Genomic DNA, 18,400 nt, shown 5'->3' on the forward strand with positions numbered 1-18,400 from the left:
ATGGGGGTGGAGACGCTCCTTCAGGTATACTGGGCCGAGGCCGTTTAGGGCTAACTTGGCTTTATTTCACCCGGGTCAAAAACCCAGTTTGGCACCTCACCCATGTCCATTTGTGTACACACACAAGCTGGGATGCATGCGCATAGCTAGGATTTTTTGGGGGGAAGCCAAAATTGTCGAGTTTTTTTAAAGGAAATCCCCGTAAATATGACATTGCTGGGGAGCAGGCTTCTACTGGGGGGGGCAGAACCTCAGATAATTGAGTACTTTCAATGCTTTTCAATAATATTTGTGGATGGGGGGGCAACTGCCATGGCTGGGAGCCTCAATGGGGCTTCACTGGGGGCAAAGAAACTGACTAGGCCCCTGCCCCACAGCCCTGGACAGGTGCAAGCAAACTGCACCAGATCTGCTACTGAATCCTTCTCGCTTTACAAAAATAGTCAGGAAAGGTGGCATTTGGCTGCCAAGGTAGCAAAATATATTTCACAGCTTGCCCAGAGGAGGTGAGGAGTTCTGAAAGGCTGGTTACAAAGATTGCAACAAGCAAGCAGAGCAGGCAGACTGGGCACCTCTGCTTTCAACACATTGGCATGGAAAGGGCATTGCCGTCTTGCCCTGCCAGTGCACCTCCTGACTTGGCAAAAGGAGGGCTCTGTGCCTTTAAATCACTTAGATTGTCCACAGCTGCTGTGGTTTGCAAGCATATTATCTGAGAGGGCTCCCCCCCCATACATGGAGCAGAGTTAACAACTGTTTAGTTCTGTAAGGGTTCAGACATTGAAGGGGGGGGGCACTTTTTCTCTTTTGTTTGTTTTTGGCCTATATTTGTCCTTTATTCCTCCATCCAGAGAAGCCAGTTTACTTTCAAAAGCAGCTAAAAAAAGGAAAGCACAACTGAATTTGGCTGTGAAGCCACAAAAATCCAGACCATGCTATTTTTATTATTAGTTTTAAAAAGTGGGATGCAGCCGCTTGAAGACAGTTCAGAGTTTACAACGGACTTGGAACTCCCTCTAAATTGTTAATTTTCCTTAGAAAACTTGAGAGCCAGAATTTCCAAGAAGCTTGACTTGTGAAGGAAGTAGCTGAAATGTCTTGGAAAATAAACGTTTGCTGTCTGTTTGAACCTTACTAGAAAGAAAAGTTTGTGATACTATTAAAAATGAGTAACCACATTTTTAATGTGGGGAGGGGGAGAGGGAGAAGGAGGGAGGGAACTAACTCTAAGGTTTCAGGGCTGACCAGGAAATCTAGAGATCTCTGAAACCACAAACTGGCTTCAAATGTTTTCTAAAAGGATTATTGTAGAGGGGGAGGGCAAGTCTTCAGGGGGCAGCGTGGTGCTGGAACTATATGGGCACCTTAAAGGCTAAGAAATCAGGGTTCAGGAAGAGGAGGGGGGAATCAATATTTTTTTTGGGGGGGGATACTTGATCCCAAAATGTGCAGTTCGTTTGAACGCAGAGAAAGATCAAAGGCTGACTTGAGACTTCCCCCAAACCGTAGAAACCTTCTTGGAGTGTAGGAGGGGGAAGAGGGAAAAACCTCAAAGCAAACTGACTTCAAAACGAGCTGATTTTTCAAACAACAGCTGTTAGTGGAACCCTCCCAAGTGCGAGGAAATAAATTGCCAACACCCCCTTTTTTCTGCCTTTTTTTTGGTCAATATCCTGGAGAGACGCGGGGGGGGGGAGTGGAGAGAATCCTCCAGCCCAGGCAGCAAGAGCCAATCGACTTCCATGTCTGTGTGTGGCTGCTAACGAAATCCCACTTCAATCCAATTTTTTAAAACAAAAAAGAAAGCGCACACACACACACAGCCCAAGAGACTGAAGAGGAGGGTTTGAAATCTCCTTGCAAGCAATCTGCTCTCGGCGCCTGGCGCTGCAGTACGAAAGAGCCAACCCACCGAGCGAGGAGCCTGTGCGGAGAGGAGAGGGAGGGGAGGAGGAGGAAGCGAAGGGGGAATGGGCGCAGACGCTCCAACGTGGAAAAGCTGCCCAGCTCGCTTTCTGATACATTCCTGGCCAAGGCGATGCTTCTTGCAAGAGCTGCGCTGACTTGTTGCAAGGATCTGTCTTGGAGGGGGGGGAACGCACGCGCGCAGCCAATCCAGGCTGGATCCATCGCTCGCTCTCCCCCACCCGCCTTCCCTTTCTTTGCTCCAGCGTGGATCTATTCGGTCGATTGAGCTGCATTCGGATCCACTCCCGAAGGGGATCGGGCCGTTTGATGGGGACTCTCGGCAGCCTGGCGTTTGGGGGACGGCCTCGGAGGGATTTTGGGGGGGACTGAGGGAGCGGGCGCGGGGGGTGCCGTGCGATCATGCAGCGGGCCAGCGTGATGGGGATGCCCTGCCCGGAACCCAGTGGATCTTATTCCCAGCAGTTCAAAGCCATGAGGTTTTCGTACCACATCGAGGCGGGAGCAGCGTCCTCTCCCCAGATTCGAGCCGGTAAGGAAGAAGGGATTGGGGGGCGGGGGGGGGGCGCCTCGTTTTCTGTCTTTGGCTGGTCAATGGGAGAGCCTTCGTTCTGCCGTCAACGCAGGAGCGGAGGTGGGTTTCTGGTTTCGGTTTGCACCTTGAGCAAGGGAAGTCGTGCGCAATGGTTAGATCAAAGAAGCGCTTGCGCCAGGAGCATCTGGCTCCGCATTCGGGGGAGTGGAGGCCAGTGGCTAGAGCAGTATGCCGAAATGGCAGTTTTCTCTCTAGGAAATGATGTGCGGTGTCTGGTTGGAATCTGGGGAGTGGTGCGCGCAAACGTAGTAGCTCGGGATAAAAGAGCTCCACCAAATGTGAATTAATTTATATTTTTTTAAGTCCATAGTTTGCAACAGTTTCGGGTCACTGGAGGTGTTAAAGATGAGAATGGGCAACGGGTCTCTTTTCTTTCATCTGCACTCTCCTCCGAAACGTGCCTGGAGGTCCCGGAGCACAGGAGGAATTATGCTGCCAACTCTGTAGCTCTCTGCCCCGAAGAGCTTACAGTGCTAGTGCAGCCGCCCTCTCTTCTCTAGAGCTGCCTCCGCTCCACCGCTCCTTCTCTCCCACAGTTCTTGTAGTTGGCCCTGATTTTCTTTCAACCCTGCCATTTTGATTTCTTTTCCTTTGCAAATTCCCAAACCTGATAAAAGACCAAGAAGGCAGCTTTTGAAACAAAGAGGTATGCAGTTAAATTGCAATGGGGGAGGTTCAGAAAAGGGAAGGGGGAAGGGTTGCAAGAGCATTAGTTTTGCAGCCTGCACTCTCATTCCTCCCCAAGCATCTCTCTCATCTTTCTCAGAGTCTTCTTGCTTTGCAAGATGTAATAAGGTAAAGGACCCCTGACAGCTAAGTCCAGTCACAAACGACTCTGGGGTGTCTCCCTCATCCTAGACCACACAATTTTCTACCCCTTTCTTGGGAGTAGCTGTTCAGCTTGTTGATTATAACTCTTCTGCAAGACAGCTTGCCCCACTCTGAATCTGACTGATAAAGGACTTGGCCTACTGGAATTGCACCAGTGGAACTCCTTGCCACAGGCTCACACAAAGGCTTAGAGGAAATTTAACAGGATTAATACAGAAAATATCAGCCGTATCTCCTAACAACTCATACATTCATAGGTGGAATTAAGTTTGGAGCCAGGATTTGGTGTCATTTTCTCTGGGTCTGATTTGCAAATTGCATCCTGTCAAGATGTAAGTGTGAAATGTGCAAGGGGAAAGGGGGGGGGGAGATGTGTGTGTCTCTTTTCTGTTCTTTCTCTCCCCCACCCCCTTCCCACTGTGAAGAATCTCACACAAGAGACTGAAGCATTTGAGTCACCCTGACAAGTTTGGTATTATTAGAAACATTCTGAGGCCTGAGATTGGGGAGGGGGGATTATTACAAAAAATAGGAAGAATTAGCGTTCCTTGAAATGAGGCTGAAGAACTGGCTCTCTGTCCTCAGCATCCACACCAGCCTTTGGGTGCTAGGCCTGGCTCTTCAGAAATGCCAGCTATTACATTGCCAATTTCCTTAATGGCTTTGGGCATCACTCTTCAATAGGAAGGTGGGGCTTCCCAGTAGCTAGAGCAGGTTGCCCTGGGGGCTGGATAATGGTCTCCTGGCCTTTGCTGTAATAGGGGTGGGTGGGGGAATGAAATGTAACAGTGGATTCTTTTCTGTGACCCCAGACGCAGGGCAAGCCCTTCCCTTCCCCACCCCTTTCCTTTGTTGATTCAGACTTGGGTAAGCTTTGTGTTGTTTCCCCCCTTTTTTCTTTTTGCTTTGTGCCTGAGGCCAGAGTGGGACTCCAGTAGCCTTGGGTGCTGCCACAGTGTAGCGAAACTATACAGACACAAGCCTTTCATGTGTACAACCCATTCAATTTGTTGAAGCACCGTTTCCTCTCCCCTCCCCAACCAATTATTTTGCTTTGTTAGCTAATCCAGCGACAGGAGTTTACTTGTGTGCATTTATCATTGTTATTGCAATGGCACCTGTACATCATCTTCTCCTAGCAGATAAATGTGATTTATCTGCTAGGCTGTACTGCCCTCTCTGTTCTGGGGAGAGAACCCAGGAATCCTAGCTCCCAGCCTTCCCTTCTCTAATACCCTGGACTCGCCCACTTCTCCCTTGAGCAAAAGGTGGGAAGGAAGCAATAAGGCAAAACTGAAAAGATGGTCTTTCTGGCTTGCCTTCGTGATCCAGGCCTGGATTGTTGAGTGGCAGTGCCATGAAGAGGTATAACAGGGGTGTGAATAAAGGGAGTGAAGGTTTGTGCTGGGGAGGTGTGAGCCACTTCTGATTTGCTTTGTTTTTCTTTTCTTATGCCTGGCTGTCTAGCACTGTATTTTACACTCCTCCAGCACGCAGGAAGGCTAAAGAAACTCAGACGGGTCTGAACACTTCAGCTGGAAACCTGGCTATTCTTAAAGACAGTGCCTGTGTGTGTGTGTGTGTGTGAGAGAGAGAGAGAGAGAGAGAGAGAGAGAGAGTTGTGCTTCCATCTTGCAATCCAGATTTTCATCCACAAAGGAAGCCTTGGTTTGTTGCTTCCAATAGGAGTTGGCTGACTTGCACTGCTTGAAAACAAAATGCTGTGCTTGAAGAGAAGCCTCTTGGAAATCCTGGCTTCTTTTAGGCAATAGCAGAACCTAGTACAGTGGTACCTTGGATTAAGTATTTAATTCGTTCTGGAGGTCCGTTCTTAACCTGAAACTGTTCTTAATCTGAAGCACCACTTTGGCTAATGGGGCCTCCCGCCGCCGCACCGCTGGAGGACAATTTCTGTTCTCATCCTGAAGCAAAGTTCTTAACCAGAGGTGCTATTTCTGGGTTAGCGGAGTCTGTAACCTGAAGCGTCTGTAACCCGAGGTACCACTGTAGTTGTGCATACAGTCTCTCTCTCTCCTTTGGGCTCCCTTCGGAGCAGAAGGATACAGGAGCTGACTCTGGGGTTTTGAGAAGGGACAGGAATCCTGTGGTTGGAGGAGGAGGAGGAGGAGGAGGAGGGTTGGGCGACTGGAGCCTGGAAGCGAAGTGGCAGGATTTAGGACTAGGGGATCAGATGTGTTAAAACATCATGTTTAGGTCTCTTTACCCCAGTGTGCTGTGGTTGCAGGAGAAACTTGAGCTCGCTGGGACCAGGTGCGGCCCATCCTTGTCTCCTGCCTGCTTCTTATTCCGCCCCTAGGAACGGTTCTGCTCTCCCTCCCCCATCTTCCTTCATTACAAAGCCTCGAGGAACGCTGCTGGGTTGACATAAAAGCAAAGCCACATCCTGGCTCCAGGGAAAGCCGCAGGGGGACTATCTGGGGGACAGAGAGCCCTGCTCAGGATGGGGAGAAGAAGGCCCAGCCCCTCTAACCCCTGCTGTAGGAGACGCATGTGGTCCAGGGAGACTGGGAACCAGGCCTCTTTGGCTCTGGGACAGGGGAGCACAGTGGTTCTAGAAAAGAGCACAGCCTGCAGTTGCAGTGAGTCAAAGGAAACCGAGATTCAGGTTAGCTTAACTCAGCACGTCATTTGTCAGTGCTTTCTCTTTTGAGCAACTGTATTAATGGGTGGGGGGAGCCATGGGAAAGGACCCCAGGAAAGGAAGCGCAAACCTAAAGGCAGGGCTGTTGACTTTATAAATAATTTTGTGTTTGTCTGGTTTTTTTTTTTATTTATTTAAATCAGTATGCCTATTGCAAAACCTCCACGTGCCTTTTGATATATTTAAAGAAGTGTGAGGTCACTTACAATTTCAGAAAATAGGCAAGGCTGCACTCCTATGGACACTTGCCTGGGAATTTACAGAACTACTTAGTTCTGATTATACATCAGTTGGGTTTTGCTGCAAAGCTTACTGTTTGTTGTTAGCAACAAAGGTCATACAGTGGTACCTTGGGTTACATACGCTTCAGGTTACAGACGCTTCAGGTTACAGACTCCGCTAACCCATAAATAGTACCTCGGGTTAAGAATTTTGCTTCAGGATGAGAACAGAAATCGTGCTCTGGCGGTGCGGCGGCAGCAGGAGACCCCATTAGCTAAAGTGGTGCTTCAGGTTAAGAACAGTTTCAAGTTAAGAACAGACCTCCAGAATGAATTAAGTTCTTAACCCAAGCTACCACTGTATTTCGTATTGTCTTTCTCTTTTATTACAGTAATGGACCAAACTCAAAAGAACCTTGACAAACAAACAAGAGAGTCCTCACTGGATTGTCCCACAGATTAATCCATGGACTTTGATTCTTGCCTTGCAGCCTTGTTGGGGGGGGGCAAACTCTTTGAAGTGTCCCCTCACTTCTCTAGCAATGTCTAATTGACATGGGCAGGTCCTAGACTGTGTTACTGGTAGGTGCAGGCTGGGAACTCATGTTTTGTCTCCTGTTCTATTTGAGCCTCAAAACATGGGGCAGGGATTCATGCTTCCTTCTCCAACTGCTGCATGGTGACATAACCAAAAGAGGATTATGGAGAAAATTAGGATTTGGAACTAGGGAACTATGGGGGTCAAATTTGGGAGAGTGAAGCACAGGGCCCATCATGAGGCTGCTGCAGAGGTAAAATGAGTGGTTTCACTATACGAAGGGGTTTTCTGCATCACTAAGGGTGGCAGAAAGGGACGCGGGTGGCGCTGTGGGTTAAACCACAGAGCCTAGGACTTGCCGATCAGAAGGTCAGTGGTTCAAATCCCCGCAATGGGGTGAGCTCCTGTTGCTCGGTCCCTGCTCCTGCCAACCTAGCAGTTTGAAAGCACCTCAAACTGCAAGTAGATAAGTAGGTACCGCTCTGGCGGGAATGTAAACAGTGTTTCCGTGCGCTGCTCTGGTTCGCCAGAAGCGGCTTAGTCATGCTGGCCACATGACCCGGAAGCTGTACGCCGGCTCCCTCGGCCAATAAAGCGAGATGAGCGCCGCAACCCCAGAGTCGGCCACGACTGGACCTAATGGTCAGGGGTCCCTTTACCTTTAAGGGTGGCAGAATGGGAACCAGGCATATTGGACCTGTGGAGCTTACTCTGGTGGGAAGTTCTCCCATGCAACCCTCGGAAATGAATCAGGGCTCAGCAGGGCTTGCATAGGAGAACTGGCTTCCAGCTGGACTGTGCCTCAGTGTTGGCTAGTGAGAAAGGGTCTTCTTCTGCCGTGGGCATGGAAACGTCTTGAGGCCGTGTCTGGGGCAGCAGAGACCCCTCTGGTCCAAAACCAGGGGCACCTCTGGAAGATTCCTGCTCTCTTTCCTTGCTTGCAGTCTTACTGAGCCGGCCCCACCATTTTTTTCCATCCATCTGGGTGAGAAGAGCTATCTTTAGAAAGGGGCCGGGCTGGGGAGCTCTGGGCCTGTAGTTCACTGTGTCAGCAACAGCTGCCAGGCTCTGCGAGGGGAGGGGAAGCCTGGGCCTGAGACGGGAAAGGGCTCTCTCGGATGGGAGGGGAAGGGCGTTGAGGGCCGTATGCTAACAACCGGATCCCAAGACTTGCTGTGCCAGCAAGTAAAATAATTTAGGATGGGGCGTACGAACCGCTGTGCCAACGCTGCGTCATTGTGACATTCCACTGGCGCTGCTGGGACCACTGTCTTGTCGCTCGATGCTGTTGCCAAGGTTTGGGGGGGAGGAGTTTGCCCAGGTGTGACCCCTCCCCTTTCCAAATGCATTCTATTGGAATATTAGCGTGAGGCCCAAAGGAAGTGCTTCTTAACAAAAGTCATATTTAACTATACAGCGTCAGACAATTTTAATCATTAACATGTCCCTGAATCTGTTCTGTCAGGGTATATATGCAAATAAGTACAGGGCCGGTGCCTGCATCCTCAGGCAGCTGCCAGGAACCTTTAGGCCGCTATTTAAGTTCCCCACTTAAATTTGGGGGGGCATTGTGAGTAATGTATGTGGTGCATGGCCCCATATTGCCATGTAAGCCTGTGTGCAGGGGTCTGTGCACACATGCAAAGGTATGGCAGATGTCTTTAAAGCAGGCATAGGCAAACTTGGCCCTCCAGAAGTTTTGGGACTACAACTCCCATCATCCCTAGCTAACAGGACCAGTGGTCAGGGATGATGGGAATTGTATTCTTAAAAACATCTGGAGGGCCAAGTTTGCCTATGCCTGCTTTGAAGGCTGGAGAAGGCTCCAGTTATGTGCATTGTGCCCTCCAAACCCTGCAACGAAAACACCCAAATTGTTTAGCCAGAAGAAATCATGCTGATGAAGAAGATTCACATGCATAATAAATATTATTTAATTGGGACCTAAAAATAGCTTGGTGCCGCAAGAGTGAAATCAAAAGACAAGCCCTGTCCATAGCTCTGCAGTTTGCAAATACACGATGAAGGGAAAACAGGAACTAATTGGGGGTGGGTGGACACGTTAGAACGATTGCTTGTGCATAATTGTTTCCAAGGTGGAAGTTAAAATACTTCAGATATTCTAGGGGAAGGACTAGTCCTTTTTTTAAAAAAGCAAAAATTAAAAATTGTCCACGTTTCACACAGCTCACTTTGACATACGGCCCTCAGAGAGTTGAGCATGGGTCATTATGGCCCTCCAAAAATGTTAGCCATCCTTGGACTAGACAAATGGAAGGAGCGCATTATGTGGAGCTGGTGGGAGATGATCTTTAGGGAAAGGATCTAGCAACCATGGGAGGAAGAGTAAGAAGTGACGCAGCTCCCAGCAGTCAGTCCTTTAGTTCTCACTCCCAACTGAGATGAAGCCCTGGGCAGAGGAATTCTATACTCCACCACTATGTGGGCAGAACAGCTCTTGTCTCTAGTCCATGCTCAGCCCGCTCCAAGAGGAAACGTTTTGACAGTAAGAGCTGTTTGACAGTGGAGCGGTCTCCCTTGGGAGGTGGTGGACTCTCCTTCCTAGGAGGTTTCTAAGCAGAAGTGGGATGGCCATCTGTCATGGAAGCTCTAGCTGAGATTCCTGCATTGCTAAGGGGTTGGACTCTTGAGGTCCCTTCCAACGCTATGATTGTATGGCAAAGGGTTAAACACAGTTGAAAGAAATGTTTTTTCAATTCTGCAAAACTCCAGTCCTGCCCTTTGGCAATGCTGCCATTGCCCGTCAATCCCACATTGCCCGTGATGGAAGGAGCTGGCCCATGCTGGTCAACCTGGGTATGCGTCCACAGTGATAGCACGTCCCCTTAGCGCACGAAGCAATGCCATGGTGGCCGCAGATGATGAACCCCAGTAGCACAGGCAGCTAGTGTGCAGCTTCCAAAAGACTTCAGCTGCCCTGCAGGGTGGGGTCTTAAGTCTCACATACCACAGTGCCTACAAGTGTGCAGACTCAAGGACCCAGCCAGTCTCCCACCTGTGCAGCCCATGGGACCATCTCTCTTCCAGCAGTTTGGCTGAGAAGCCAGTCTTGCTTGCCAGCACCCAACACGGCTACTCACCCCTTCATACACTCCATCAGAAGCACCCCTTGGCATACTCTCAGAGGCCGACCCCCACAACCAAATGCAGTACAGTGGTACCTCGGGTTAAGAACTTAATTCGTTCTGGAGGTCCATTCTTAACCTGAAACTGTTCTTAACCTGAGGTACCACTTTAGCTAATGGGGCCTCCTGCTGCCGCTGCACGATTTCTGTTCTCACCCTGAAGCAAAGTTCTTAACCCAAGGTACTATTTCTGGGTTAGTGGAGTCTGTAACCTGAAGCGTATGTAACCTGAAGCGTCTGTAACCTGAGGTACCACTGTATTCGTTTCCCTACCTCCAAGGGTCCCATCCTGATGCCATTTACCACAAGTCTGAAGGAGAGGAAACCCTGCTCACTAACCCACGCCAAATACAGAAACAATACGTGGAGTATTGATGGTGATCTTTACTGAACGGCACCAGCAGCGATGGAGTGTAACCCACAAAGACTGCCAACCAGTCACCTGGGCTGGGCTCTTGCGCTGGTTGGCAGTGCTACAGAGGAGCAGTTGGAAACACAGTGCTCATGGCTATGGTAATAGGTTGGGTCTTGGTCTGCACAAAACGTGGTGTGGGGTGGCTGTGCTTGGAGCAAGGGGTGATATGGAGAGAGCAGTTCATAGTCCCTGCACCTGGATGCAGGTAGAAGAGTGAGAAGTGTTGCCTGTGTGCTCAGTCAGTGCTCACGATAGCAACGTACCTGGTCTGGAGCTTCTGCCAAATCCTAAAGCCCCCTCAACTGGTGCAACTCCAATATAGGATTGTGGCATACTCTGTTCCTCTCCTATGTTTTCCCTCCTCTCTGTGGTTCTGCCCCCCTCACCCCCAATCATAATCTGTGTTGTAAGATCTTCAGGGCAGAAGCCTGCTGATATTACTCCAGAAAACGTGCAGATGTCCATTAAAGCAGCCTTGTTACTTGACCCGTGTATCCTCAGGATTGCACCAGCCACTTCCTGCGTCTCTTGGAGGTGTGATCAGGAATAGCAGTTCCTGAAATGTGGGGCTCCTGTTCTGTAATAAGTGAAGGTGTGGGTAAGGGATAGAGAGAGCACCCGGTAACGATAATCTTTATTGTCATTGTCCCATACAGAACAATGAAATTGAAAAAAATCTACAACAGACATTCAAAAACCCACAAGCCTGCTATCCCAGCTATCCCAGCCTTGTTAGCCCCTAAAAACTCTGATACTCTATAAGTGAATACAGTGGTACCTCTGGTTACGTACTTAATTCGTTCCGGAGGTCCGTTCTTAACCTGAAACTGTTCTTAACCTGAAGCACCACTTTAGCTAATGTGGCCTCCCGCCGCCGCACCGCTGGAGGACAATTTCTGTTCTCATCCTGAAGCAAAGTTCTTAACCCAAGGTAATATTTCTGGGTTAGCGGAGTCTGTAACCTGAAGCGTATGTAACCTGAAGCGTATGTAACTCGAGGTACCACTGTACAATATGCTCACATAAAGACTACCTTACACTGCGTTTAAAACCAAAATCGCATTTGGATAGAAACTGATAAGGCCAGAAATAGGGCCTGCTCAAAATGCCAGGCCAGTGCTCCTGAAGTTCAGTCAACTAAGAAGCTGGCAATCCTGCAGTTTCTTAACTGCTCCTGTTTTTCCAGCCTCCGCCTCCGGCCTTTGATGACACTCCCCACCCCCTTCTTCCTCTTCTGTGAAACGCAAAGGGTTAACCCCCCCCCCCAACAGTCCAACAGAGCAGGGTGAGGGCAGGATACATCCTGCTGCACCACCCACATTTGGCTTCTCTTCCCTCCCTCCAACTTTTTCCCCTCTTGCAGAACCCTTAATATGTTCCATATGGGCCCATCATGTGCACAGAGGCTTCCGAAGGCCCTGGGGCTGGAGCTGTTGGTGGAATGGACACCCTGAATTCTGAATCACACCAAAGTCTCCTTCCAGCCCCTATACAGGGTTTCTTCTTTTGAGTTGTCCTTCCCTGTGCAAGGGAGGGGGTATAATAAAGCTGATACGGATCTCTGTTTACCCCCACCACACACTGCTTATACTGGACATATTCCCAGGTTGTTTTTATGTGCTCAGATTCTATTTAGTATTTTGTCTGGAGATGGAACACTGGGGGTCAGCACGTACTCAAAACTTGTTTTGGGGTGGGGACTTCTGGAAAACCTTCCAAATGGCCACCACTCCTTGCCAGACTTGGTGGGCTTGCCTGCTTCTAAACTTTTTTTGGAAAGACCCAATTTCCTTTCACCAGATCCGAGGACATGCATGCTGCATTCTGCGGAGTGGATGCTCAACAGACATACTGCCATCATGCCTCTGGTTCTTGCTTGGAATTGGTGCCCTGTAATTTTTACAAGCAGGTCTTTAATTTGCTGCAAGCTGGACACAGTTTGAGAGCGAGAGAGAGAAAGACAAGCTTGTCGGGTGGAGTCAGGAGGTAGACTGCAACCAGCTCAGATTTTTAAGCAAAGGAGGAGATTGCCAAGGCCTGATGCCGAGTGTTGAAAAAAGCCCCCTAACCCTCTTTATTTCTGAGCCAGCTAAACACTTTCCTCTGGGTCCTGGATTGCCTTCCTTTCTGGCTAATGTGGCGGCTAATCGTGGCAGTAATTTGTGTGGTTTTTCAGTGCCAGGGATGGGTTTAGAAAATAGATAAGCAACAGCTTTGTAACATCAGGCGTGGACATTTACAGGGTTGTCATGCAGAGGTCCTCAGGTAGGCTATGTTGGCAGGGCTGGGCGGGGGATAGATTCTGTCACGTTGGACCTGCACATTCTAATTCAGTTAATACGGATTATTTATTTCTTAAGCAGAAGTGCAGTTAGATAAGTTTAGGTTCTGGATTTAATGGTTTTAAAGGGTCAGGCCTATAATTTGGACAAAAAAATTGGCTTCCAGGTGGAAAAATCAAAATTGGAAACAGAATTGTTAGATCCCAAAACTAAGATACTTTCAAGAATGTATAACTTGCTGTTGAAATGGAATACGCAGGATGAAACGGTTAAATCTGCTATGATTAAATGGGCACAAGATATTGGTCATAACATTATGTTTGCGGACTGGGAACAGTTGTGGACCACCGGTATGAAATTTACGGCATGTAATGCCTTAAGAGAGAATATTATGAAAATGATATACAGGTGGTACATGACACCAGTCAAGCTTGCAAAAATATATCATTTGCCCGATAACAAATGCTGGAAATGTAAAGAAAATGAAGGTACATTCTTTCACCTTTGGTGGACGTGCCCAAAGATTAAGGCTTTCTGGGAGATGATCTATAATGAAATGAAAAAGGTATTTAAATATACCTTCCTGAAGAAACCAGAGGCCTTTCTCCTGGGCATAGTCGGCCAATTGGTGCCAAAGAAGGATAGAACTTTCTTCATGTATGCAACAACAGCAGCAAGAATACTCATTGCAAAGTACTGGAAGACACAAGATTTACCCACCCTGGAAGAGTGGCAGATGAAGGTGATGGACTATATGGAATTAGCGGAAATGACTGGCAGAATCCGAGACCTGGGAGAAGAGTTGGTGGAAGAAGACTGGAAGAAATTTAAAGACTATCTTCAGAAACACTGTAAAATTAATGAATGTTAAAAATGATGTTGGATTGAAAATAAGTGGCATTAGCAACAAAGTTATGAGAATATGCAAAAATGAATTGATAAAGGATGAAAATATGGAGGTACAATATTTTAAGATATAGAGTTAAGATAAACGAAAGAGGGTAAGGATTTGCTGACTTGATTACTTAAATGGGAATACAAAAAGGGGAGGTGTGAGGAGGTCAAGGAAACAAGCTAACGAATTTAAAGTTATAAAAAATGGATTTGTTTTTAATTCTTTTTTATCTATCTTTTTTTGTATTTTGTATTTTTATTTTTTATTTTTTATGAATTTTTGTATGTTTTTGTTTTTTATCTTTTTCTTTTACTATGTTTCTCTTTGTATTTTCTAAATCTATGTTTTTGTAAAATCTTAATAAATATTTTATTAAAAAAAATTAATGGTTTTAAAGGGTCTCCCTCTTGATGATAATGTGCATTACAGGCAACTCCCAGTTTACATGGAGGTAAGGTCCCTAGGCACCGCATGTTTAAATGAATTAACATATATTTGAAACACCGTTGAAAAAGCCTGCAAATGCCCCATTCTACCCCTTTTTGCAATGTTTTTGGGTTTGGTGTGATGAGCGCATGTGCGGTTGTACACGTTGGACGGGCCTAAAATGGTCGCTGCCTCTACTTCTCTTCAAGATACTGGCTGTGTGCACAACCAAACTTTTAAAGTACAGTATATTGCTCCCCTCAAAGAATCCTGGGAACGGTACTTAATCCCTCACAGAGCTAGAAATCCTAGCACCCTTAATAAACTACAGTTCCCAGGGTTCTTGGTGGTGGTAAGAAACGTGTGTTAAATGTGTGCTGCGCACACAGCCATGGAGACGCAGTCTTGCTGCAGTCAGGAGCCTTCCTGCGCATCCTGCTGGGTGGGACCCTGGACGCACTCTGTCCTGATGGCAACATTGCCCTCAAGACTCTCCTCTTATACTTGCTTTCTGGAAGGTTCTGTAGTGGACCCCCACCCCCACCCCGTTTTATTGCAGGCTTATGGATGGTGTGTAGGAGTTCTAATCCATGTTAGCGACTGGGGTGTTGATTATGTTCCCTCCCGGAGGATGAAGGCATGGCTTTATGCAAGTGGTGAATCAGAGAGAACAGAAAGGGTGTGTGAGTCAATGAGTCCCTTCGTAAATAAAATGCATATATATCTCAGTGCTTAATTTCTGCAGGAGAAAAGCGGCTCTGAGGGTCAAACCTGCTTTGAACCACTTTTCCTTAATCCTAAGAGTTTGGGGACAGGTGCCAGTCACTCTGACACGGGCAAAGCAGCTAAGCTTCCTTTATTATTACTAACAAATCTCCCAGTACTGGTACTGAAATCAGAACTGAAGGTTGAACGTGTGGCCCAATCGCCTTCTCAGTCCGGCCCGCGGACAGTCCAGAAATCAGCATGTTTTTACATGAGTAGAATGTGTCCTTTTATTTAAAATGCATCTCTGGGTTATTTGTGGGGCATAGGAATTCATTCATCCCCCCCCCAAAAAATAGTCCAGCCCCCCACATGATCTGAGGGACGGTGGACCGCCCCACAGCTGAAAAAGGTTGCTGACCCCTGCTATTCCCACAATCCTTGTTCCTGTCTAGCCGTAGCCCCTCCTTCATCTTCCTGCCAACACTGCAGGCCCCAAATCCCACACACCTCAACCCATGACTGTGCTCTGCCTTAACTGTTTTAAGTCAGGTCTGTAGCGCATTTGCTTCCTGCCCCAGTCTGGCTGGCAGAAAGACGGAGGGTGTGCATTATGGTGCCACCCCACTGACGGAAACAGTGGGGCATAAAGTTAATTGACCCTGAGAATGCCAGAGTGAAAGCCAGGAAGAACAGTAGGAGAGACTGCAAAGGATGGTCTCTTCACAGGTTTCTTCAAATACTCCCACTAAGGAGCACTGCTATGTGTGTGTGCATCTGTGTGCATATAAAGGTAGACTTGGAGCTGTTTTGTCCCCCCACTGTGATTGCTGCAATTTGTGGGAAGGGATTAATTCGTCAAGGGGGGGCGGCGCTGGGAACCTGCTTTCACCAGCAAAGGCTGCGATTTGCATTTTTATTTTACCCAGAATCCTTTGTGTGGCAGGGTTTCGCTCTTTTCCTCTCCCCCACCCCCCGCAGGTGACAGCCTTATGTAGGTGACTCCTGGACAGATTTGACACAAATACTGCCAGACACAAGTGGCCTTGGATTGGCAGCGAGGCTGTCTGCTTCTGAGAAGCCTCGAAGCCCTTGCAGCCCTGGAGAGGCTGGGAATGGCACTTCTCTGTCAAGTCCATCTCTCCATGGGAAACGTTAAAGATACTACAAAAGGGTTTCTTTCACACACACACACAGGCTTAATGGTTTTTAAAAGCCCTTCCAGCCTCCAGTTTTGTTAATGGAAAACGGAGCTTTAATTGTGTTCCAAGCACTTTCGTACATAAGTGGTCTGAGGGATTTTCCTCGTGACCCCCAATGACCCCCCTCCCTCTGTGCAGGCTTCTGGGTCCTCTTGACACCCCCACCTCCATATCTCAGTCCCCACCTTTGCATTATCCATATCAGTGTCTAATCCCTGCTTTGAGACTCATTAATCCATTTGACCCAGCCTGGCTTGCATTACAGGGGGGGCTGTGAGTTGGGAGGGGGGAGGATCTTTAAAGCCCTGTGGGACCTGCAAGCAGAGGCTCAGGCAGGAATAGCAGTGGGGGGGTTGGTGGGGGTCGGGACCCTGATGCAGAAGGGACCCCTGTGCCATCTGTTCCTTTCACTCCACAGTGCAGATGGTGTCAGCACATTTGCGGAACAGGTAACCCCCTGGGGAATAGAGAGCTTGATGGGTTTTCTCTTTCCGTGGGGCAAGGGGAGAGTAGGAAGGGGCGTGGGTTTGCCATTTGGCTCTTGACCAGCTGCCCCACCTCACCAGAGCTCAGATTTGTGTGGAAAGATCATGGCGACTTTCTCCTTCCCTCCGTCCCGCTCCCTGCTAACAGTTCTTAACTTTCATTATTATATAGCCCGGTCAGTGCCCATGTCACTTTACATAGAGAGGAATGGAAGGTCTCTGTCCCCAAGGAGCTTACATCCTAAATTTTGAAAGTGGAAGAGAGAACAAAGGGAGAGTTGTGGGTAACAAAGGCTTAGGATGACTTAGAGCAATGCAGTTAGATCAGGTATGTCCAAAGTGTGTTTTGGGGGCCTAATCCGGCCCGCTGGTCGGTTCAATCCGGCCCCCATGGCAGTTTATTTCCTGGGGGTAAAATCCTAAAAAACCTGAACAACCAAAAGCTCAACAATTTCAATCCTAAAAAAAAGGTCAACAACTTTGGTTGGCCATTTGGTCGGCCCTCACAGCCCTTCACTTCATCAAATCTGTCCGTCTTTGAAAAAAGTTTGGACACCACTGAGTTAGATGGATTTAAGTGTCAGCTTGCTTAGAATACCTGTTTTCTTCTTGGAAACCTTCCTATTCCCCTCACTGGTGCATGGAGCAGAGTGTAGTTACTCGGCTGCCAGTGCAAGGTACTCACCTTGGGCTGCTCCAGAAGTCAGTGAACTCTGCAGCTGAGGCTAAGCCCTACTGAACCTGGGCTCAGATGGCACCCTGCCCCTCCCAGAAGGTACATGGAGCAGCCTGGAGGCTCACTCCTGTCTCGGGTGCGGCAGGTAGGCAGGCTCCGGAAGTGCAGCAGGCGAGTCAGAGCTGGCAGGGCTGAGCCCTACAGGTGAGGTCACTGGCCGGGTTAAGGTGGAAGCGGAAACCTTGGGAGGAAGGGAGGGGAGGCTCTGTTTTGCCTGTAAGCTCTATTATCTGTGCTTACAGCTACAGACTGCGTGGAAGGGCAAAGCACACGTGAAAGGGGGTTGCATTTAGGATCATGTCAGGTGCCGTTAAACACTGGAACTCTTTCCCATGGGTTGCTAAAAAGTGCTGCATTTTCCTTTAGCTAGATTCTGCAGCGATTGGTCCATTAATGGCTGGAAATGGCTCCAGCGCAGGGAAGGGACTGATCATACTGTGTGAGGAAAGCCTGAAATTGGGAGAGTTTGTTATATGCTGAAGGAAACCTGTTAAAGGGCGTTACGGAGATGATGGTTTTCCAATCTGTGGGTGACAACTGTGATAGTCCCAAGAAAAATTGCTTTAATAGGTCCCCTTATTAAAGATTTTCAGAGGAGTTATATATCCATGCACATACCATTTTTAATGTGTAAAAATGCTTTACAGTGCTTTGTTCCACCTTCACAATAGTTTTCTGAAGCAAAGAATAGTTGCCTCCATTTTATAGATGGTGGACTAACTGCATCTGATGGCCATAAACTCGTGCGTTAGAATATGGGTTGCTGTTGAAGTCATCTAAAATGTGCTGGGATTTAAGCTGGGGAACTGCTTTTCTCACACAGCCTCGTCCCTCAGCTATTTTTCCTTTCAGTGGGGCTCTGAAACTGGAACTAAAGCCCCCTGGGTGAGTGGGGGATGGGGAGGAGAGGGAAATGTCAGGTGAGGGCAAGTTTCAACACCTGCTTGCTGCCTGTGCACTGTAAATTTCCTGCTTTGCTTTCTATGAATTCAGCATGGCCAATCTTCTAGCACAGGGGCAGTCACCCGGGCGCCCCCTCTCTGGATGTTGTTTTTCAGCTCCAACTGCCACCCCCCAGCCAGCATGGCCTGTGGTTGGGGATGATGGGCTCCACATTGGCTGTCCCTGTTCTAGCACCTGGTTGTGCCACCATTGCGCATAGTTCAGCCCTAAGAGAAAGTGAATTACACAAGACAGACTGAGGTTCCAACTGCGTTAGATCCCAAGTACTGTATTGATTCAGGGTCTTCTCTCTCCCACATGTTGCATTGGTGTATCCTGTTGTGCCTGGCACTGGAAGTTTTAATAACTCCTTGCTAAAGAGTTACCGGTATC

The 18,400-nt window shown here is 48.2% G+C and overlaps 1 protein-coding gene across 1 annotated transcript in view; it reads left to right on the forward strand.

Moving 5' to 3' along the window:
- The first annotated feature begins 1,891 nt into the window (after positions 1–1,891).
- Positions 1,892–18,400, forward strand: part of FGD1 (FYVE, RhoGEF and PH domain containing 1) — a 46,221-nt gene continuing 29,712 nt past the window's right edge. The window contains 1 exon segment of the mRNA XM_083593125.1: positions 1,892–2,458. Coding sequence (XP_083449251.1) covers positions 2,329–2,458 — 130 coding nt within the window. The 5' untranslated portion in view covers positions 1,892–2,328.

The sequence above is a fragment of the Podarcis filfolensis genome, assembly GCF_964270895.1.
Source record: "Podarcis filfolensis genome assembly, chromosome: 17".
Taxonomy (NCBI): Eukaryota; Metazoa; Chordata; class Lepidosauria; order Squamata; family Lacertidae; genus Podarcis; species Podarcis filfolensis.